This window comes from Taudactylus pleione, unplaced genomic scaffold, assembly GCF_031769625.1.
Source record: "Taudactylus pleione unplaced genomic scaffold, aTauple2 ptg000585l, whole genome shotgun sequence".
Taxonomy (NCBI): domain Eukaryota; kingdom Metazoa; phylum Chordata; class Amphibia; order Anura; family Myobatrachidae; genus Taudactylus; species Taudactylus pleione.
Window position 1 is genome coordinate 3105246 of NW_028284987.1, and position 22962 is coordinate 3128207.

At 47.1% G+C, this 22962-nt stretch overlaps 1 protein-coding gene across 1 annotated transcript in view; it reads left to right on the plus strand.

Moving 5' to 3' along the window:
- Positions 1–22962, plus strand: part of P2RX5 (purinergic receptor P2X 5) — a 170671-nt gene that overhangs the window by 60226 nt on the left and 87483 nt on the right. Inside the window, exons 2-3 of the mRNA XM_088453673.1 lie at positions 7540–7690; positions 7767–7838. Of these exons, the coding sequence (XP_088309799.1) occupies positions 7540–7690; positions 7767–7838 (223 nt within the window). The remainder of the gene's footprint in view (positions 1–7539; positions 7691–7766; positions 7839–22962) is intronic.

Here is a 22962-nt window from a genome sequence, read left to right on the forward strand (position 1 = left end):
AGAAGAAAAATTGCTGAAACATGCACTGTGTCAGCAGAGCCATATATATACGATACCAGCAGGTTCCAGTTCCAAATCAACTGAACCTCCACATGTCGTGTGGCAGATGGAATGAGCGAGGATGCGCGTTTCGCCTGGGTACAGGCTTGTTCACCTCACTGTGAGAACTACAATCCTTAATGCCCCGCATGCTGATGCTTGTGGTTCTCTACGTACCAGCATGTGGGGGAGGCCCGCTGGGACTTGTAGTTCTCCAGCAAAAGACAAAATTATTAATTCTATTTTTTATACATACATTTACACTATCAACCCGGCACCCACCGGGGTGCCGGGGATAGCCCCAGGCTATCAGCCCAGGCCTGGGGTGCCCTGGAGAGGGGGAACCCCTTTATTGGGGGAGTCCCCACCTCCCCATGGATCCCCGGCCTGGGCTGAGTAGCGGTGAGGTGTAAAGCTTTGGCCAGGGGACCTGGTGAAAGGGTTGCCCGGTTGTGGCATTACACCCTCGATAGAAAGAGTCAGGTACTGGTTATGGAAAATACAAAGGATGCAGCTGGGCATATCTGTATCCCATTATAAATATACGTTCATAGTCAGGAACGGACTGGGGCTGGCAGTCCGCCCTGTGCAGGAAGGGGGCATGGTTTAGTTTCAAGGGGGCGTGCCGCGAGTCATGGGGGCCTGGCCTCGCGTCATAGTATTACACCTACCACTTTGATGGTGTTGTAGCTTAATTTTAAACAGAGACAAAGAAATAGGCATTGTGCAATATAATTACATTTTGGCATTTCATATATAACTTTTATCACTTAGTTTATTTTGCGTGCCACAATTAAGACTTCAGTTATTACAAAATCAGTCCAAAGACATACTCAGTTAGTAACTGCTTAGTACTGCTAAGACTGCAGATTCTTAATTTATTTTCTAACACTGCCAAGATGATATTTAATTATGACATCAGTTGAACTGTGACCAAGAAATATTCACATTTCCAAGCTGTGTAAAAATATTGCACTGAGGTAATTATGATTTTGTCATTGAAATTGCTAACTTCATTGCTGCCAGAGGCTGCCTATCCCAATAGCACACTATCTATCTTTACTTTAACTTACTGGGACCCAGGTTTTCAAGATTCATCTTTGCCTGTTCTTGTCCCTTATAATGTTTATAGTTTCAAAATGCACAGTAGTACATTAGTTCTACGATGCCTGAGCTCATCGGCCCTGTCCTTGGAAATGGCATTAAGAAGTTTACATTTCTGCAATTCACAGGGGATTCTTTGATGGCAAATTGGAAATGTGCAATAAATCACCTGACTATATAGATTGATCAAACTTAGGGGTATATTTACTAATGTGCGGGTTTATAGTAGGGATGGGCGTTGACCATTAATGATTCTAAATCATCGATGGTTTGTGGCCGATGTCGAATAGTTTTACCATTAATGACAGAGAATGGTTCTTTGCCATAGATGGACGAGTAGGAGCAAATTTTTTTAAAAAAATCCCCCCTGGATGGGATGGAGCGTAGCCCCGCCCCCTGCTAAGACCCACCCCTTGTTGTGATTGGTCTGAGGCCCCGTTCCCCACCATGGCATTGGCCATCAGGCTGCAAACCATCAATGGCTCACCATAGATGGTTTGTGTGCCATCTATGGTAACCACCGATGGACTAATCGATGGTAACCATTGATGGCCGATGGCCTCCGATGGCCATCCTTAGTTTATAGAAGTGGAGAGGTTGTCCATAGCACATACTTGCCAACTCTCCCTGATTGTCAGGAAGACTCCCTGAAATACAGTAGTAGCAATCTCCATGACTCCCTGAAGAGTCTAGCAATCTCCCTGATTGCACCTTATCCCATACATGCCTACTCTCCCAGGAATCGCGGGAGGCTCACAATTTTTCAGGTAACCCCCTGCACCCTCAGAAGAGTAGGCATATCTCCCGCATCCCGCCCACTTCCTAGTGAAGTGGGCAGGATGGGGAGATTCTATCTGGATTTTCGGGTCCATAGGGAAGGGGCGGAGCTAAATTGTGCAAATCGCATAATTTAGCCCCGCCCCCTCCTCACAGACCCGCGAATCACGGGAGTTTTTTGTAAAGGGTGGTGGGGCCTAATGCTGTCTATCATCTGGCCCCGCCCCTCAAAGAGGGGAGCAGCAGGTTTCATCTTTCTGCTCCCGGAAAGCAGCCCAGGAATGTTGGCAAGTATGCCTTATCCCTATTATGTCGCTGGTATATACTTGAAAAAAAAAAAAAAGAAATCAGAGATATATACATTCAAACGGTATAATCAGTGCCACTTCCCTGCATTGCTTATAAGGCACAATGATCCCTATGGCCACATGCATTTTAATATAATGTTTCTCTTGGCCTTTTATATGGAACCCTTATAAAACATAATACATGAGCAAACCCTCAAAAGAATCAGTGTGTTTTCATCAACAAGTAGATCTTACTAACTGCTTTGGGGCTCGATTACATTTGGATGTAAGGCAATTTTATGACACGGCTGTCAGATGTAGCAGTACATGTCCACTTTACCGTTGTTCTAATCATACTTGCCTACTTTTGAAAACTAGTTTCAGGGAGATTGTAGGTGGCAGCAGAATGTGCCGCGCGTGTCATGCTCCGCCCAAAGGGCTTGTCTAGCTTCACCTATGGGCGTGTCTGGCACTCGGGGGGCGTGTCCTGTATTGCCAGTTGAAAAATATAGTCCTAAGAGCAGCATACCAGAGCTAGTTTTTCTATGGGTAGCCTACTACCAGAGGTGTACAAAGACTGCAATCATGTATCATGACTTATACCTTTTATATATGGTTGCAATGCCCCCATAGTACCCCACAGTGCCTCCATAGTAATCCCCTGTACACACAGTGAGCCTGATTCAGACCCGGTCGCAAGCGCTGAGCACTCGCAACCGGGTCGATGGTGGCCCAGAGCGCATTCGCACGACGGAGCCGGCTCCGTCGTGCGCATGCGCGAGACCCGGATAGCGACGGGCAATCCGTCTCTCCAGGTCTTGCACCAAAGGGGGCGTGCTGTCGATGTTGAGTGACAGCATGCCCCCTTTGGTGGGCGGGCCGGGGGGGTGGCTGCCCAGACGGAGGCGTTCCCATGGGAACACCTACCGTCTGGGGGCGGCCCCACTGACATCACAAGTGATGTCAGTGGGAGAGCTTTCGGCTCTCTGGGGTTTGCGGCCATGAGACCCTACGACAAGGGTCTCGTCGCAAGCCCGATGATCGCGATGGTCTTGACCATCGCGACCATCATCCTGGCCGCTCGCATTAGCTGTGGGTGGCGTCCGGCTCTGAATCAGGGCCAGTGTCCCATATTAGCCCACAGTACAGAGCACCTCCATATTACCCGCAGTACCCTCATATTGCTCCCAATACACAGTGGCCCATATTACCCCCCAGTACACACAGTGCCCCCATATTACCCCCCAGTACACACAGTGCCCCCAGTACACACAGTGCCCCCATATTACCCCTCAATACACAGTGCCCCCATGGTACCTTTTTTCTCCTGTAAAAACAGAGCAGGGAGCCTGGGCAGTGTTGTGAGGAGGGTGGCACAAGCAGTGACACGGACAAGGAGCAGGTCAGCAGTTTGAAGAGGGCTGATATTGCCTCTCCCAAGGGACCAGCCAACCACTTTCAGTAGGTTGGCTGGTCCCTTGGGAGAGGCAATGTTGTGTGGAGCTCTGTGCTGGTTAGGTCATTTCCTTCAGCCTGCGACATACTTGCCGACTTTGGTTCACTCCATTCCGGGAGCAGCCGGGCAGGACCATCTTCTCCCTGCGTCGGGGGGCGGGGCCAGTCTATTGCTGACATTCGGCCCTGCCCCCTTTACAGGAAACCCCCCGCGATTCGCAGGTCTGCGCGGAGGGGGCGGAGCTAAATTATGCAATTCGCGTCATTTAGCAAATTTCAAAGAGAATCTCCCCATCCTGCCCACTTAACTAGGAAGTGGGCGGGATGCGGGAGATCTGCCTACTATTCCGGGGGTGCGTGGGGTTACCCGAAAAATCGGGAGCCTCCTGCGACTCCCGGTAGAGTAGGCATGTATGGCCGTCGAGCAGTACAGGCTCACTGCTGTGTGGGCGCCATGGAGGAGCGGGTCCCGCAGCATTTCTGCTCAATTTAAAGAAGCCCCAGGGAGGAAAGGTAGGGAGTGGGGCCATGCACTGTGGCCATAGTGGGTGTGCCGCGCTGCATGTTGCAAGGAACAGCCCAGTCATCAGACATCCCGGGCCCGCTGTCAGTCTGGTGACAGTGGCTGACCAGAGAGGGGGCCGACCTCAGCCGCTGATCAGTGCCGCAGTAGCCGCGCTGCCCGCCTGTCCCCTCTGGATGCGGACTGCTGGGCTGACTATCCGGCCACCGCTGCTCACAACCCCGCGGTGGCCGGCCTTTTAGTACAATAGTGTCACGCATGACGTTCCCATACAGGCCCCGCCCCCCGGCATTACCGGACTCGCGCATGCGCAGTCCGTTGGCTTAAAAAATTAATAATAAATCGGGAGATAATGTTCCTTTTGCGGGGCGGCGGGAGGGTTCATTAGAAATCGTGAGCCTCCCGCTAAAATCGGGAGGGTAGGTAACCCTGGTTCTAATAGGTGTTGCTTTCACGATCTCCTTGAACTGCAAGCATGCCATAGCAACCAATCAGATTCAAGCTATTACGTCCTAGAACTTGCTAGGTAAATGACAAGTAGAATCTTATTGGTTTCTATGGGCAACATCTCCACTTCTATAAACCCACACTTAGTAAATATACCCCCTATGTCCACTCTGATCGTATTGTAAATAAGTCCCCTGCATTGCTCTGATAAAAAGAGAAACTATCCAAGGTTAATGACATATAAATATTAATGTATATTTTACTGAATTTTAGCAAACATTCATCAGATATACCTCCACCATGAATTCAACAAGTTAGGGAACAGAATTCTATGAATGTGACTGAGCTGATCAGGAAAAAATGGAGTGTTTTAAGTCTTGTGCACACAGTGGAGACAGGAGTTTGTTGGCTGGACCAATATTTACTGTTTTTATTTATATTGCGCACACATATTCCACAGAGCTTATTTGCCCATTCACATCAGTCCCTGCCCAGTGGACCTTACAATATATGTTCCCTACCACATGTAACCGAAGCCTTAATTCCTTACAAGTGTACCGGCCCAGGGTGCAAATAACATTGCAGGGCAGTGGGCAGCAACATCTCCCTCCCCCGACCATGGGGACGCAAAGCCCTTCCCCCTATCAGAAAGGGGCGTGACTTGAACATTACCCAACTCCCCAGCAGCCTAGTCAGAGCCTGCTCACACCCCAGACACACCCACATCTGCCGAACCCAGCCCACACTTGCCGAGCCCCACCCCTTGCAGAGCCAAACTGGCTGCTTCGTCCTGGAGTTGGCAGTCAAAAGGTCAGCAAGTATGCTTTGCACCAACTAGGAGATCTGTGAAACATGCACTGTTTGGTGTCCGTAACAGTGAGGACTGGAGTTGGAAACACTGCCTAGCATTATAGAGCTTTATGTTCTTCCTCTGCTGTTTACCAGAATTTGGAATTTCTTGTTTTTGAAAAACATAAAATACTTCTTTCCTTGTGGCATGTTTATAATATATGCATCGCATTCCGGTGCTTAGTACATATGAGAAGTGCAGTAAAACCCCGAAAATAGCATTCCCCCGAAAACTGCATTTTCGAGAGTTTTACCACATTTTTGTACTTTGGGCCTGATTCAGCAAGGGACGCATGTGAGAGATCGCACGCACTCGGCCGCTGCGTGTATATGCTAATCAATGCATACGCACGGCATCCGCAGCACAAGGTTGCAGACGTCCAGCAATAAATAATGCCGTCCATCTCCCTTTACTCAATCTGCAGGATAGTGCAAACATTAGTAACATCGAGAACCATCGGAGGCAGATGCACAATAGAGGATGACCTGACCTGGTGTCGTGCAGGATTTTGGCCACTTCCTGCGTGCATGGAGTCGTCTGGCTGCGTATGCCGCCACATTGCCTTAATTATGCATGCCCCTATAATGGCGTCCCAATGCCCAGGCATGCCTGCATTTTCCCAACTACCCCCCCCCCGTCACAACCACCAAATGGCACTTCCTGTCGATCAATAGTGGAAGGGTCTGTATACACACTGCTTGTAGTCTGCGTAGCCTTACCCAATCGCACTGGCTAGTTCGCACATGCGCAGTGCGATGCATACGCATGCTCAGTGTGAAAACATCGGTTGAGTGCGGGCATTCTCTCCCTTGCGTCCCTTGCTGAGTCAGGCCCTTAGTACATCCCGCCCACAGGGAGAAAATACTGCTGAAATAGCAACGATTATTTTTCTCATGAACCTTATTGTTTAAATGTAATCTGTGTAGCCGTTACTGAATCTGTACAGCTGTTAGTTTCTCTAACGTAAAGTAAGGTACACTGTTCAGTTTTACAATATAACAACTGTATTTTATCAGTTCCCATGACTTTGGCCTCTATTTATTAACATTATTTTTACTAAAATAAAGTGAAAAAGGGTGTTTTCACACCCTTTTCACATTATTTTAGTATCACCTATAGTTATTCCAGGGCAATTGGATAGAAATTAGTAAAACTCAACTCCAACCCCTAATTATCACTTATTTTTAGTAATCCGATCGCATTTCCCATAATTTTAATGGGAATTGTGATCTGACCAAAGTCACTAAAAATAAATTTGAAAAAAATATCGGGGAAAGCCCTGTGATAATAACGCCACCTGGAGGTGGCGTTATCCAGGGTCTCCCCCGGTTACCGGCCTCCTACTCTTCTCTAAAAGGCAGAGCAGAGCCCGGAGCCGGTCCCAGTGATCAACTGTGTGGTCTAAACAGACCGCAAGCTGATCACTGCAAAAAAAAAAAAAGTAAAAAAAAAATTCACTTACCTGACTCCAGGGACCAGTGGGCAGGGCTCCGGTGATGACTCCCCTCCGGTCAGCTGGTCTCCCATGCTGCACTATGGCCCAGTCATCAGGTGATCGGGTCCCAGTGTAGTATGGGATATCAGCTGACCGGAGGCATGGAAGACATCATCGGAGCACCGATGACTGCAGGTAAGTGCTATTAAGGGAGGGGGATTGCGGGGGGCATCCACGATTGGGGGGCAGGGCTTAGTGTCGGGGGCGGGGCTTAGCACCGGGGGGGGGTAGCAGCGGCGGCTGGTCGGCCCATGCGCGGGGCACTAGTCACGGTATTTTTTTGAGAAAATATCATGACTTCAGTGCAGAGGGGATTCGCAGGGACAGAGCTTTCTCGCAAGCTCTGTCCCTGCAAGGAATTTGTAGTAAATCCCTGTGATATTGCACAAATTCGCAATGCGAATTCAGTCGATAATATCACACTACAATCTGCATTACAAATGCGGATTGTAGTAAATAGAGCCCTTTGAGAGTTATGTACTAGCAAGAATATTCTGGTGAACGTAACATCTAATCCCTGTCAGAAACACATTTTAATATGAAGTTCTTGTTTGCTGTACAGGTGGGTGTTCGTGGTTAAAAAGGGTTACCAAGATACAGACACGTCCATACAAAGTTCTGTCATCACAAAGTTAAAAGGAGTTGCATATACTAACACCAGCGAACTTGGGCCGAGGCTGTGGGATGTGGTGGATTATGTCATACCACCTCAGGTCAGTAACATTTCATTTCAAGAAAATAACTTAAAATAGAAAGGGGCCGATTCATTTTTTTTATTGTCTCTTTCAGGGTGAAAATGTTTTTTTTGTAGTAACAAATCTGATTGTCACCCCAAATCAGAGGCTGGACAAATGCCGTGAGGTAAGAAAAAATCAAAAAAGAAACCTATTTGATGATGATAATAATGAATGGTAATGAAATACATTTAGTATATACTGTATGTATATAGGTTGAAACAAGGCATACCCATTAAATTCAACAATTCCTTCTAGTAATCCCTAATTAATTGCTTTAGGAAAGGTGAATTAAACCCAATATAGCATAGTTTAGTTTGCTCTTAGGGGCATATTTATCACAATCTGCATTTTTAATGCGCATGTGATAAATAGTTTTTGCCTAAATTTTCATTGTGAAAAATAATACTTTCATGCAATTTACAATGTGTCTCTTGCCATGAGACTGGCTCCGATAAGAGCCTGTTCTGGCAAAGAGCTGGAAGCAGCATGGTAATTGACGTTATCACGCTGCTTCCAGGTCCAGGTGCCCTGCAGTCAATGCGCATGCACGGCCATAGGCTACTATTGGCTAAAACCATCTGCAGAAGGCATTAGCATTCTGGGCCAGGCTCCAGAATGCATTGCATTCAGGAGCTTTATAAATCCAACTGCATGGCAGCCCCCATAGACACCTATGGAAGCTGCATTTACAGCTGGAAATAGAGAGACAGCAGCAGATATGGTAGATATCTGGTGCAATCCCCTTATGGTACATCTGGGGGCTGTTTTCAGGGAGGGATGTAGTCCGGAAGCCGACGGTCTAAATCCCGACTGCCGGCTTCCAGACACTGTATTCCCGGCGTGGTACTAATGACAGGCGTCGAAAACTCGACGCCTCTCATTAACCAGACGCCGGAAGACCGACGCCCGGCATACCGAACAAAGGCAGCCGCGGGGGGGGGAGGTTTAGGTCTAGGGCTCCCGGGGGGCCTTAGGGTTAGGCACCCCCCGGGAGGGTTAGGCTAGGGGAAGGGAGGGTTAGGGTTAGGCACCCACGGGGGAGGTTAGGGTTAGGCACCCCCCGGGAGACTTAGGTTTAGGCAGCAGGGAAGGGGGGGTTAGGTTTAGGCACATACAGGGGGGATTAGGGTTAGGCACTTGGGGGGGAGGTTAGGGTTAGGCACCCCTAAGGGAGGGTTAGGGTAGGGAATTAGGTTAGCGATACTTACCTTAGGACGATCGGCTTTTTCACCCTTGCCGGGTAGCTGCTGTCGGGATTTGAACCGCCGGACATGCGTCCGCCAGTAATACTTACCACACCCTTCAGGGAATATCCCTCAAATACTGATTAATAAATATGTTTTTCCTGACCTTGTGCTGACAATCAAACTAACAGACTATTTCATGTTTATTAGCGCTAGGTTTCTGTTTTACCAAGAAGGCATGTAACTGTGTCTACTATAAAGAACAATTTTTGTAACTGAAAATAAAATATTCTTTCCTCCAACAGCGAGGACTGACCATGTGTCCTGTTTGGAGACTTAGGGGCCTATTTAGCAAATATCGCGGCCATGCCCTGAAAAGTAACATTCCTTATTGCTACATATTACAACGGTTTGGAATTTACTTTCTGTGCTATTCAACAATGGTGACACGCTGGGACACAGACTCCGAAAAGAGCCTGTACCAGCGAATGTTGAAAAGTAAAGTGGTCTCTTACGCAAAATGGAAAAATGTGGCCGTATTTACATTTTCAAGTAACTTCCAGCTAATCACAGCCTGTCTGGCTGTGATTAGCTGGAAACGCACCCAATAGAAAGCTACTGCTAGGGAGTCCCTGTGGGTGGTGAATTTTACTGGGGAGGGATACAGTCCTGCAGCCGTTAGTTAAAATCCACTGGTTAAGTGTAACACCCAGCCATGGCGATGTGGCCTAGTTAGACTTGGTCACACTACCAGCTAAGATGCATATTGTGGCATAGGAGGCATCTTAGAAAGCATATCATTTGTGGGTCTGTAAAGGCTAGCTTTAAGTTACATACTGAAGATGACAGCATCAGTATTCTGTGAAAAAAAACAGCTTAAATATGGTTTTAAAAAACAAACAACCTACCTTCCTCCAAATTAGCAAATCAGCAATGTGCAACAATACTTTGGCCAGGTCTATTTGGAGCTTTAGATAGAATAGAAAGGCCCTCCCACTCATTATTCACCTACTTTAGCTATAACCAGTTCAGGTAGTAGTACTGGTGCTGGCAGGGGTGAAGGTAGGCTTTTTATCACCGGGGAAAATAATCAGCTCTGCAACCCCCTCTCACTCCCCTGTAGATAGTAGTCACCCTCTACCGACATGACTGACATATAATGCAGGGAACATCACAGTAACCGCCATATAATGCAGGGAACATCACAGTAATCGCCATATAATGCAGGGAACATCACATTAACCGCCATATAATACTGCGAACATCACAGTGGCTTCCATATAATACAGAAAGCATCAGTGGCCACCATATAATAAAGAGAGTATCAGTGGCTGTTATATAATACAGAAGTGTTCCTTCCGTACAATGCAGAGTATTTTTGATCCCCTTACAATATCATTCCCTCATCAATAATTAACAATATCTCAAAAAGTACAGTATTAACAAATTCAGCATCATCGTAACAACCCCATTCATTGTAATTTATATAATTACCTGCTGTACAATAATAACCTTTTTAATTATTAATTAGGTCCAACATCATCAAATAATTCCATTTAACTCCCTAATTACCTCACTATGGGGATCCCGTTTCTTTCCACCAGACATCGTGTATTTTTTTATAGTCTTATGTATCATTTATTTTCGCCAAAAATGGGAATATGATAAACCCCCTGAATTGTGATAATAGTTTTCAATTAGATAATGGAAAAACAGCTGCATAGTTGATTTTTCATATTCTGATAAAAAAAAATAACAACTGCACATGCTCTGTTTCAGTCTTGGACATGCGCAGTGAATGGTAGTTGGCATTCCCCATAAGTGACGAGCGGAATATATATATATATATATATCTCACAGAGCTCACCACTCATCATAATAAAAACAACTCCATTATTCTATAGGACAGGTATGTGCAGTATATATATATATATATATTTTTATATATGTACATTATATTTATAAAATTATTCCATTTGCTCCTGCACTGTTCCTCTAATAAATTCAGCAGTCAGGGTGCCACATCATTATTTTCTGCTCTTCAAGCGAAACGCATCTTTAAATCCGTAAAGGAGGGCACTCTTCACTTTGTAAATCCAAAAAATCATTTTTATTTAATTCCTTTTAGTCTTCATCACCACCCAGTGTATTCACATAAATTGGAAATCTTGACACTTTTCAGGAAAACAAGCTGGACTTTTACCAAGCCACGCTTTAGCCAAGCATATACAATGCTTCTCAACTCAGCATGATATAGACAAAATGTTACTCACGTTGTCGTGTCCATCGATCTCGGTCCCCTCACAGACCGTTCAAGACAAACAGCTAACCACCTCCGTGTATGATCTCTTGTCAATCAGATCCTCCTCCTGTGGCTTACCTGCACGAGCTTCCTTAAACTGTCTCCCCTCTCGTTAGTACGGCTCACCCTGTCCCACCTGTGCACCTGGTGTGCGTTCCACTAGAATGCTAGAATGCGCATTTGTGCGCATGCCTAAGCAATCAGAAACGTCTGGCCACGTCAGATTCCTCGTACATCCTCATCGCCATGGTAATAACAGTTTTAACCTCCACCGTGCGCCGTGGACAGGGAGCTAGATCTCTATCCAAACATTCTAATAAGTAGACGGACTTCTGGAAGCTCAATGAAACACAGCCACAGGACAAACAAGGTCCTAACAACATCTCACAATAACTTATCCAACAAACAGTACTTTCTTGAACTGTTCATCATGTATCAAAAAACATGACAAACTACCAAAATATAATACAAATATTATCAGTGCTGCCAGAATACAAACATAGATATAATATCTAACAAAAAACATCTAAAATTAATATTCTCATTTAAGCCTTTTAGGCTATGGTGTCCAATGCGTAAATCCACCGTGCTTCCTTCTGTAATAGAATCCTACTCCGGTCACCACCCCTCTCAGATTTTGGAACATGATCAATTAAAATGTATTTTAAAACAAGAAGAAATAACAACGCTGTGAAATACCTGTAACCAATGATAAAATATAACCAGCTATGTCAAAAAGATGAATTTAATAAGCTCACACCCCCTCTGAGGACATCCCGATGGGAAGAAACGCGTCAGTCATTGCATCAGCGGCCATCATCACTAGCACATGTGAGAGACTTGCCAACCTTCAACCCCAAGTACTGGGACATATAATCTTGGAGCCCGAGGCAGCGGGACGCCAGTGTTTTTTTTACATACGGTTGGCAACCTTAACAGCAGCGTGAAACACCAGTTTTTATTTACATTTAAATTTAATTGTGATTGCACGTGTGTCCTTTTTGCAGCGCCATTGCCTTTTTTTCTTGTTTTAAAATGTATTTTAAACTTGCAACTTGATGCCCATTCAGCACCCAATGACGGGCTACAGGCTTATCGCTATGTCCTTCCGCTATGGCCTGTCGGAGGGAACTTCTATGGTTGGCCATCCGTTCCCTAAATCTTGCCGTTTGTGGGTGGTGACGGGGGTGGTCGATGGAAATGGGGGTGTGGTGGTACGAACGCAGGCGTGTCTGTGCGTCAGAACGCCGTTTCAGGGGCAAGCATAATTAAGACGCAGGCTCAACATACACGTCACATGGCTGAATTACACACTACAGCACTCGTGCTTGCGGTATGGTCATCCACAAGTGCTGTGTATGGGTCCGATGTTACTCGATGTTACCGATTGTTGAATACACTTCCTGGAGATGACGTGTGTTACTAAGGGAAAGTGGCTGGTGGGCACATACCGCGATCGCACGCCAAGACATAGAGGGGCCATGCAATTGCGAGTGGGACAGCGGGACAGTGCCTCTAAAACGGGACTATCCAGCTGAAATAGGGACAGTTGGGACGTATGCTAAATGTCGTGACATTTTTCTAGCTTTCTGCAAAACAACAAAATGATGTGAAGTTATCAAGCAGTGAGATCTGTGCTGTCCCGGACAGAATATGGAGATCTGCTGATATCATTTCTGTTGGCAATGCACACTTTCCTGTTCAACATTATCAAGTGTCCATGTGATTCTTCTAATATTCTCATTCCATATGAAACGTGTAAGAGACCAAATGGGAAAGAACTTGTCACTGATAATTCATTTATATTCTAAAATTAGAAAACACCTGTTAAGCAGCAGCTAACGTTGAAGGAATACTTCACCCTCAATAATAAACCAATGTATAAAAAGAATTGTAGTGCTAGGAAAAACAGGTAATGTATTAAAAGTTATATATAATATTCACACTGGCTGATACATAAAGAGAAACATAAAAAATATATACATTAAAACCCAGTAATAGTAATTTTGTATGTAGTCAAATGTAATCAGCATTTAAACCCCATAGGCATAGGAATAAATATAAGTAAGCAGTTAGGGGATTAGTAGCATAACAGTTCAGGTTTGTTTACCAAAGCAGATAAAGCAGTTAGTACATAGCATATAGGCCAGCAGAGCGTAACTAGACGTTTTCGTGCCCTGTGCCAGAAAGAGCATTGGCACCCCCCCCCACGTTATTTTTCAAACAGGGACATGAGAAACGCACCCGAAAAAAGGGCATTGGGCTCATGGGGAAGTGCCAGGGAAGAGATAGGGGAGTCCATGAGCTGCTGGGGATAAAAGAAGAGGAAGCTACAAGCGAGAATGATAATAGACAGAAAATTGACAGGCCCAAACAGTGCCCCCTGCCCAGCAGTGCCCTGTACCACGGCACAGGTCGCACTACCCTAGTTACGGCCCTGTAGGCCAACAGCAGTTCTTAAATGCTTGTTTTAAAGCACAGGTGTTTTATAAACTGGTATAATTACCTCCTCCTGTTTGGTAGCCCTTGCCAGGTTTTGCAGGTCTTAAACTGGGTCTTTTAGCAGCCTTTTGTATTGTTTGTAAAATGTACCTATTACACCTTCTGGAGTTTCCTAATTAGCCCCTGGACACTGGAGGCAAAGCGGTGGCACCCAAACTTGGAATAGGCTGCAGTCTTGGTAGCCTTTAGGTGCATACATTCAGGGCCGGATTAAGGTCTGTGGGGGACCCTGGGCAACAAACTTGTTGGGGCCCCTATGTACCACCGTCCCCTCTAGTAATGCCCCTTATGCAGTGCCCCCAGTAGTGGTCCCCCTATGCAGTGCCCCCAGTAGTACCCCTTATATAGTGCCCCCAGACCCAGTAGTGGTCCCCCCCTATGCTGTGCCCCTTATATAATGGCCCAGTAGTGGTCCCCCTATACAGTGCCCCCATTAGAGCACCTTATATAGTGCCCCCAGACCCAATAGTGTCCCCCCCATGAAGTGCCCCTTGTATAATGCCCCAGTAGTGGTCCCCCTATACAGTGCCCCCAGTAGTGCCCCCAGACCCAATAGTGGTCCCCCCTATGCAGTGCCCCTTAAATAACTATCCCCAGTAGTGGTCCCCCTATGCAGTGCCCCTATTAGTGCACCTTATATAGTGCCCCCAGACCCAGTATTGTCCCCCCCTATGCAGTGCCCCTTATATAATGACCCAGTAGTGGTCCCCCTATACAGTGCCCCAGACCCAACAGTGGTCCCCCCTATGCAGTGCCCCTTATATAACTCCCCAGTAGTTGTCCCCCTATACAGTGCCCTCAGTAGTGCCCCTTATATAGTGCCCCCAGACCCAGTAGTGGCCCCCCACCCATGCAGTGCCCCTTATATAGTGCCCCCAGTAGTCCCCCCTTATGTGTTGCCCCCAGAAGTAGTTCCCCCCTATACACTGCCCCCAGTAGTAGCCCACCCCTATTCAGTGCCGCCAGTAGTTGTCCTATGCATTGCCCCCATGAAGCGCCCCCCCCTATGCAGTGCCCCTTACACATACACACACAAAAAAAACCCCACAACTTACCTGAAACCCCGCTCCTGATGCGACCGCCGCTGTCCGCGCCGGCTCCTCTTCTCCTGCAGTATGGGAGAGATGTCAGCGTCATGACGTCAGTCCCATCATCACCCAGGGGGAGCCGGAAGACGGAGCTCATAAGTGAGCTCCAGCCGGTTCCCTCCGTTGAAGCAGCAGCCAATGAGAGTCTGTGTGACTCTCATCGGCTGCTGTAACAAACACACAGCTGCCGGCGGCGGCTGTGTGTTTGTCACTGTGTAGTGTGGCCGCGCTCACTACGCGGTCTACACTACACAAGCAGCGGGTACACTAGCGGCGGGTGAAGCCACTGGCTGCACCTCTGCTAGTGGGGCCCCTCTGTGTGTGGGGGCCGATGGACGACCGCCCCTGTCGTCCCCCCCCTTAATCCGGCCTTGCATACATTGTTACGTGGCCGTTTGCCAGTGGGTCAATTGGAATTACAAACAATACAAAAGACCACTAAAAGACCCAGGTGGAGGTAATTATACCAGTTTATAAAAAACCTGTGGTTTAAAACAAGCATTTTAGAACTGCTGCTGGACTATATGCTATACTGTATATTAACTGCTTTATCTGCTTTGGAGAACAAACTCTTTGGGCTCTATTTACTACAATCCGCATTTGTAATGCATATTGTAGTGTGATCCCTGGGGATCCCGTTTCTTTCCACCAGACATCGTGTATTTTTTTATAGTCTTATGTATCATTTATTTTCGCCAAAAATGGGAATATGATAAACCCCCTGAATTGTGATAATAGTTTTCAATTAGATAATGGAAAAACAGCTGCATAGTTGATTTTTCATATTCTGATAAAAAAAAATAACAACTGCACATGCTCTGTTTCAGTCTTGGACATGCGCAGTGAATGGTAGTTGGCATTCCCCATAAGTGACGAGCGGAATATATATATATATATATATCTCACAGAGCTCACCACTCATCATAATAAAAACAACTCCATTATTCTATAGGACAGGTATGTGCAGTATATATATATATATATATTTTTATATATGTACATTATATTTATAAAATTATTCCATTTGCTCCTGCACTGTTCCTCTAATAAATTCAGCAGTCAGGGTGCCACATCATTATTTTCTGCTCTTCAAGCGAAACGCATCTTTAAATCCGTAAAGGAGGGCACTCTTCACTTTGTAAATCCAAAAAATCATTTTTATTTAATTCCTTTTAGTCTTCATCACCACCCAGTGTATTCACATAAATTGGAAATCTTGACACTTTTCAGGAAAACAAGCTGGACTTTTACCAAGCCACGCTTTAGCCAAGCATATACAATGCTTCTCAACTCAGCATGATATAGACAAAATGTTACTCACGTTGTCGTGTCCATCGATCTCGGTCCCCTCACAGACCGTTCAAGACAAACAGCTAACCACCTCCGTGTATGATCTCTTGTCAATCAGATCCTCCTCCTGTGGCTTACCTGCACGAGCTTCCTTAAACTGTCTCCCCTCTCGTTAGTACGGCTCACCCTGTCCCACCTGTGCACCTGGTGTGCGTTCCACTAGAATGCTAGAATGCGCATTTGTGCGCATGCCTAAGCAATCAGAAACGTCTGGCCACGTCAGATTCCTTGTACATCCTCATCGCCATGGTAATAACAGTTTTAACCTCCACCGTGCGCCGTGGACAGGGAGCTAGATCTCTATCCAAACATTCTAATAAGTAGACGGACTTCTGGAAGCTCAATGAAACACAGCCACAGGACAAACAAGGTCCTAACAACATCTCACAATAACTTATCCAACAAACAGTACTTTCTTGAACTGTTCATCATGTATCAAAAAACATGACAAACTACCAAAATATAATACAAATATTATCAGTGCTGCCAGAATACAAACATAGATATAATATCTAACAAAAAACATCTAAAATTAATATTCTCATTTAAGCCTTTTAGGCTATGGTGTCCAATGCGTAAATCCACCGTGCTTCCTTCTGTAATAGAATCCTACTCCGGTCACCACCCCTCTCAGATTTTGGAACATGATCAATTAAAATGTATTTTAAAACAAGAAGAAATAACAACGCTGTGAAATACCTGTAACCAATGATAAAATATAACCAGCTATGTCAAAAAGATGAATTTAATAAGCTCACACCCCCTCTGAGGACATCCCGATGGGAAGAAACGCGTCAGTCATTGCATCAGCGGCCATCATCACTAGCACATGTGAGAGACTTGCCAACCTTCAACCCCAAGTACTGGGACATATAATCTTGGAGCCCGAGGCAGCGGGACGCCAGTGTTTTTTTTACATACGGTTGGCAACCTTAACAGCAGCGTGAAACACCAGTTTTTATTTACATTTAAATTTAATTGTGATTGCACGTGTGTCCTTTTTGCAGCGCCATTGCCTTTTTTTCTTGTTTTAAAATGTATTTTAAACTTGCAACTTGATGCCCATTCAGCACCCAATGACGGGCTACAGGCTTATCGCTATGTCCTTCCGCTATGGCCTGTCGGAGGGAACTTCTATGGTTGGCCATCCGTTCCCTAAATCTTGCCGTTTGTGGGTGGTGACGGGGGTGGTCGATGGAAATGGGGGTGTGGTGGTACGAACGCAGGCGTGTCTGTGCGTCAGAACGCCGTTTCAGGGGCAAGCATAATTAAGACGCAGGCTCAACATACACGTCACATGGCTGAATTACACACTACAGCACTCGTGCTTGCGGTATGGTCATCCACAAGTGCTGTGTATGGGTCCGATGTTACTCGATGTTACCGATTGTTGAATACACTTCCTGGAGATGACGTGTGTTACTAAGGGAAAGTGGCTGGTGGGCACATACCGCGATCGCACGCCAAGACATAGAGGGGCCATGCAATTGCGAGTGGGACAGCGGGACAGTGCCTCTAAAACGGGACTATCCAGCTGAAATAGGGACAGTTGGGACGTATGCTAAATGTCGTGACATTTTTCTAGCTTTCTGCAAAACAACAAAATGATGTGAAGTTATCAAGCAGTGAGATCTGTGCTGTCCCGGACAGAATATGGAGATCTGCTGATATCATTTCTGTTGGCAATGCACACTTTCCTGTTCAACATTATCAAGTGTCCATGTGATTCTTCTAATATTCTCATTCCATATGAAACGTGTAAGAGACCAAATGGGAAAGAACTTGTCACTGATAATTCATTTATATTCTAAAATTAGAAAACACCTGTTAAGCAGCAGCTAACGTTGAAGGAATACTTCACCCTCAATAATAAACCAATGTATAAAAAGAATTGTAGTGCTAGGAAAAACAGGTAATGTATTAAAAGTTATATATAATATTCACACTGGCTGATACATAAAGAGAAACATAAAAAATATATACATTAAAACCCAGTAATAGTAATTTTGTATGTAGTCAAATGTAATCAGCATTTAAACCCCATAGGCATAGGAATAAATATAAGTAAGCAGTTAGGGGATTAGTAGCATAACAGTTCAGGTTTGTTTACCAAAGCAGATAAAGCAGTTAGTACATAGCATATAGGCCAGCAGAGCGTAACTAGACGTTTTCGTGCCCTGTGCCAGAAAGAGCATTGGCACCCCCCCCCACGTTATTTTTCAAACAGGGACATGAGAAACGCACCCGAAAAAAGGGCATTGGGCTCATGGGGAAGTGCCAGGGAAGAGATAGGGGAGTCCATGAGCTGCTGGGGATAAAAGAAGAGGAAGCTACAAGCGAGAATGATAATAGACAGAAAATTGACAGGCCCAAACAGTGCCCCCTGCCCAGCAGTGCCCTGTACCACGGCACAGGTCGCACTACCCTAGTTACGGCCCTGTAGGCCAACAGCAGTTCTTAAATGCTTGTTTTAAAGCACAGGTGTTTTATAAACTGGTATAATTACCTCCTCCTGTTTGGTAGCCCTTGCCAGGTTTTGCAGGTCTTAAACTGGGTCTTTTAGCAGCCTTTTGTATTGTTTGTAAAATGTACCTATTACACCTTCTGGAGTTTCCTAATTAGCCCCTGGACACTGGAGGCAAAGCGGTGGCACCCAAACTTGGAATAGGCTGCAGTCTTGGTAGCCTTTAGGTGCATACATTCAGGGCCGGATTAAGGTCTGTGGGGGACCCTGGGCAACAAACTTGTTGGGGCCCCTATGTACCACCGTCCCCTCTAGTAATGCCCCTTATGCAGTGCCCCCAGTAGTGGTCCCCCTATGCAGTGCCCCCAGTAGTACCCCTTATATAGTGCCCCCAGACCCAGTAGTGGTCCCCCCCTATGCTGTGCCCCTTATATAATGGCCCAGTAGTGGTCCCCCTATACAGTGCCCCCATTAGAGCACCTTATATAGTGCCCCCAGACCCAATAGTGTCCCCCCCATGAAGTGCCCCTTGTATAATGCCCCAGTAGTGGTCCCCCTATACAGTGCCCCCAGTAGTGCCCCCAGACCCAATAGTGGTCCCCCCTATGCAGTGCCCCTTAAATAACTATCCCCAGTAGTGGTCCCCCTATGCAGTGCCCCTATTAGTGCACCTTATATAGTGCCCCCAGACCCAGTATTGTCCCCCCCTATGCAGTGCCCCTTATATAATGACCCAGTAGTGGTCCCCCTATACAGTGCCCCAGACCCAACAGTGGTCCCCCCTATGCAGTGCCCCTTATATAACTCCCCAGTAGTTGTCCCCCTATACAGTGCCCTCAGTAGTGCCCCTTATATAGTGCCCCCAGACCCAGTAGTGGCCCCCCACCCATGCAGTGCCCCTTATATAGTGCCCCCAGTAGTCCCCCCTTATGTGTTGCCCCCAGAAGTAGTTCCCCCCTATACACTGCCCCCAGTAGTAGCCCACCCCTATTCAGTGCCGCCAGTAGTTGTCCTATGCATTGCCCCCATGAAGCGCCCCCCCCTATGCAGTGCCCCTTACACATACACACACAAAAAAAACCCCACAACTTACCTGAAACCCCGCTCCTGATGCGACCGCCGCTGTCCGCGCCGGCTCCTCTTCTCCTGCAGTATGGGAGAGATGTCAGCGTCATGACGTCAGTCCCATCATCACCCAGGGGGAGCCGGAAGACGGAGCTCATAAGTGAGCTCCAGCCGGTTCCCTCCGTTGAAGCAGCAGCCAATGAGAGTCTGTGTGACTCTCATCGGCTGCTGTAACAAACACACAGCTGCCGGCGGCGGCTGTGTGTTTGTCACTGTGTAGTGTGGCCGCGCTCACTACGCGGTCTACACTACACAAGCAGCGGGTACACTAGCGGCGGGTGAAGCCACTGGCTGCACCTCTGCTAGTGGGGCCCCTCTGTGTGTGGGGGCCGATGGACGACCGCCCCTGTCGTCCCCCCCCTTAATCCGGCCTTGCATACATTGTTACGTGGCCGTTTGCCAGTGGGTCAATTGGAATTACAAACAATACAAAAGACCACTAAAAGACCCAGGTGGAGGTAATTATACCAGTTTATAAAAAACCTGTGGTTTAAAACAAGCATTTTAGAACTGCTGCTGGACTATATGCTATACTGTATATTAACTGCTTTATCTGCTTTGGAGAACAAACTCTTTGGGCTCTATTTACTACAATCCGCATTTGTAATGCATATTGTAGTGTGATATTACCAACTGAATTCGCAATGCGAATTCAGGTAATATCACAGGGATTTGCTAGAAATCCCTTGCAGAGAAAGCTCTGTCCCTGCGAATCCCCTCCGCACTCTAGTCACAATATTTTGGGAAAAAATACCGTGACTAGTGCCCCGCGCATGCGCCGACCGGCCGCCGCTGCTACCCCCCGCCCCAACACTAAGCCCCGCCCCCCACAATCGCGGACTCCCTGATGACCGGGCCGCAGTGCAGCATGAGAGACCAGCTGACCGGAGGGGAGTCATCACCGGAGCCCCAACCACCGGTCCATGGAGTCAGGTAAGTGAATTTTTTTTTTACTATTTTTTTTTTTTTTGCAGTGTATCAGCATGAGGTCTGTTTAGACCACACAGGTAATCACTGGGACCGGCTCCGGGCTCTGCTCTGCCTTCTAAAGTAGAGTAGGAGCCCGGTAACTGGGGGAGACCCTGGATAACGCCACCTCCATGGGTTGGAGTAGAATATTATGAATTCTATTCCAATTGCCCTATAGGAACTGTAGGTGACACTAAAATAATGTGAAAAGGGTGTGAAAACACCCTTTTTCACTTTATTTTAGTAAAAATGATGTTAATAAATAGAGCCCATAAACTCTTATGCTACTAATCCACTAACTCAGTGGTTCCCAATCCATTTGAATCGTAGCGCCCTAGAGTATCAGCATTGTTTTCAAGGTGCCCCTAAGCCAAACGTTTCTTAATGAGAAATTCTGAATATATAATTATTAAGTAAATTGTGCTTGCCTGTCATCCTTAGGTTCAGTTATGTGGTGGTTTGTGCTTCTGTTTGTCCACATATTTACATTACATTGACTATAAATAATTTTAATTGGTGCTGGACCACCAAGATGAGGCACCCCTGCAAGTGTCCCGAGGCACCCCAGGGTGCCACGGCACACAGTTTGGGAACCACTGCACTAACTGCTTGCTTATATTTATTCCTGTGTGATGTGCTGTGAATTGGGGAATATTTTGGAATGACTTGGGGCACAGAACAGGGATGGCCATCGGTGGGGTGTCCATCGATGGTTACCATTCATGTGTCCATCGGTGGTACCATCAATGGCACAAAAACCATCTATGGTGAACCATCGATGGTTTGTACGCGCCTTAATGGCCAGTGCTGCGAGGGGGAACAGCGGGCTGCGGGCCAATCAACAACAGGGGTGGAGCTTAGCGGCCACCGGTGGTGGGGCTAAATTCCGCCCCATCCGGAAAAAACAAAACCGTCAGCTCCAATGTGATAGTATGGAGGATTCACAGAAATGTTATATAGGGCAAGTAAAGGGACCCTGTATATGTAAAGTCACCGCAGTCTGTCCCCTGCTCCTCCCAAGCCCCCCACTCTTTCCCAACTTGTCCACTGCTCCACCACATCCTACCCTCCATTGTCATGTCCTACCTGCTCTGTGGGGGTCATTCAGACCCGTTCGCGAGCAAAGGACGCTCGCAAACAGGTCGATGTTGCCCCACTGCGCATGCGCACAACGGAGGGAGCTCCGTCGTGCGCATGCGCGAGACCCGGACTGCGACAGCCAAGCTGTCGCTCCGGGTCTCGCACCAAAGGGGTCGTGCTGTCGATGTTGATTGACAGCACGCCCCCTTTGGTGGGCGTGCCGGGGGCGTGCCTGTCAGACTAGCTGTTATATTGCTGCTCAGGAGCACGAGCAGCACAGAGTAACAATCATATCAGTAGTAATTTGTAAACTCTGGGGGTCATTCAGACCCGCTCGCGAGCGCAGGACGCTCGCAAGCGGGTCGATGTTCCCCCAATGCGCATGCGCACAAAGGAGGGAGCTCCGTATTCCGCATGCGCGAGACCCGAATAAGGACGGCCAAGCCGTCGTTATGGGTCGCGCACTAAAGGGGGCGTGCTGTCGATGGTGACTGACAGCACGCCTCGTTTAGTGGGTGAGCCGGGGACGTGGTTGCCAGATGGAGGCATTCCCATGGGAACGCCTACCGTCTGAGTCCGGCCCTCACTAGTGACGTCAGTGGGAGTGATTTTGGCTCTGATAGAGCCAAAATCACTCCAAGGCTTGCGGCAACGAGACCCTACCACAAGGGTCTGGTCGCAAGCCCGATGGTCGCGATGGTCTTGACCATCGCGACCATCTTTTGGCCGCTCGCATATGCTGTGGGTGGTCACCCACAGCTATGCGAGCGTCCAGGAGGATGCTCCATTTTCATGGAGGAGGGCCCTGTTTCAGAGCGAGCGCTCTGTCAGAGCGTTCGGCTCTGAATCAGGCCCTCTGTGCAAGTGGTATTCAGTAAAGAATAGAAACTCTGTCAATGAATACATAAAACATTTTTTATTATTTGTTAAACTATAAAAACAATTTATTATGCGGAATGACGCAGAAGTGTGAACTGGAGAGACGCAAGGAGCTAAGCTGGAGAGATGCAGGGACGTGAGCTGGAGAGACGCAGGGGTGAGCTGAAGAAACGCAGAAGTGTATGCTGGAAAAATGTGCCAGCCCTAACTAGTCTCGCAGCACCCAGAGTGGCCGCACCCTGCCTGGGACGCGCTGGCCCTAGCTAGTTTCGCAGCACCCAGAGTGGCCGCACCCTGCCTGGGAC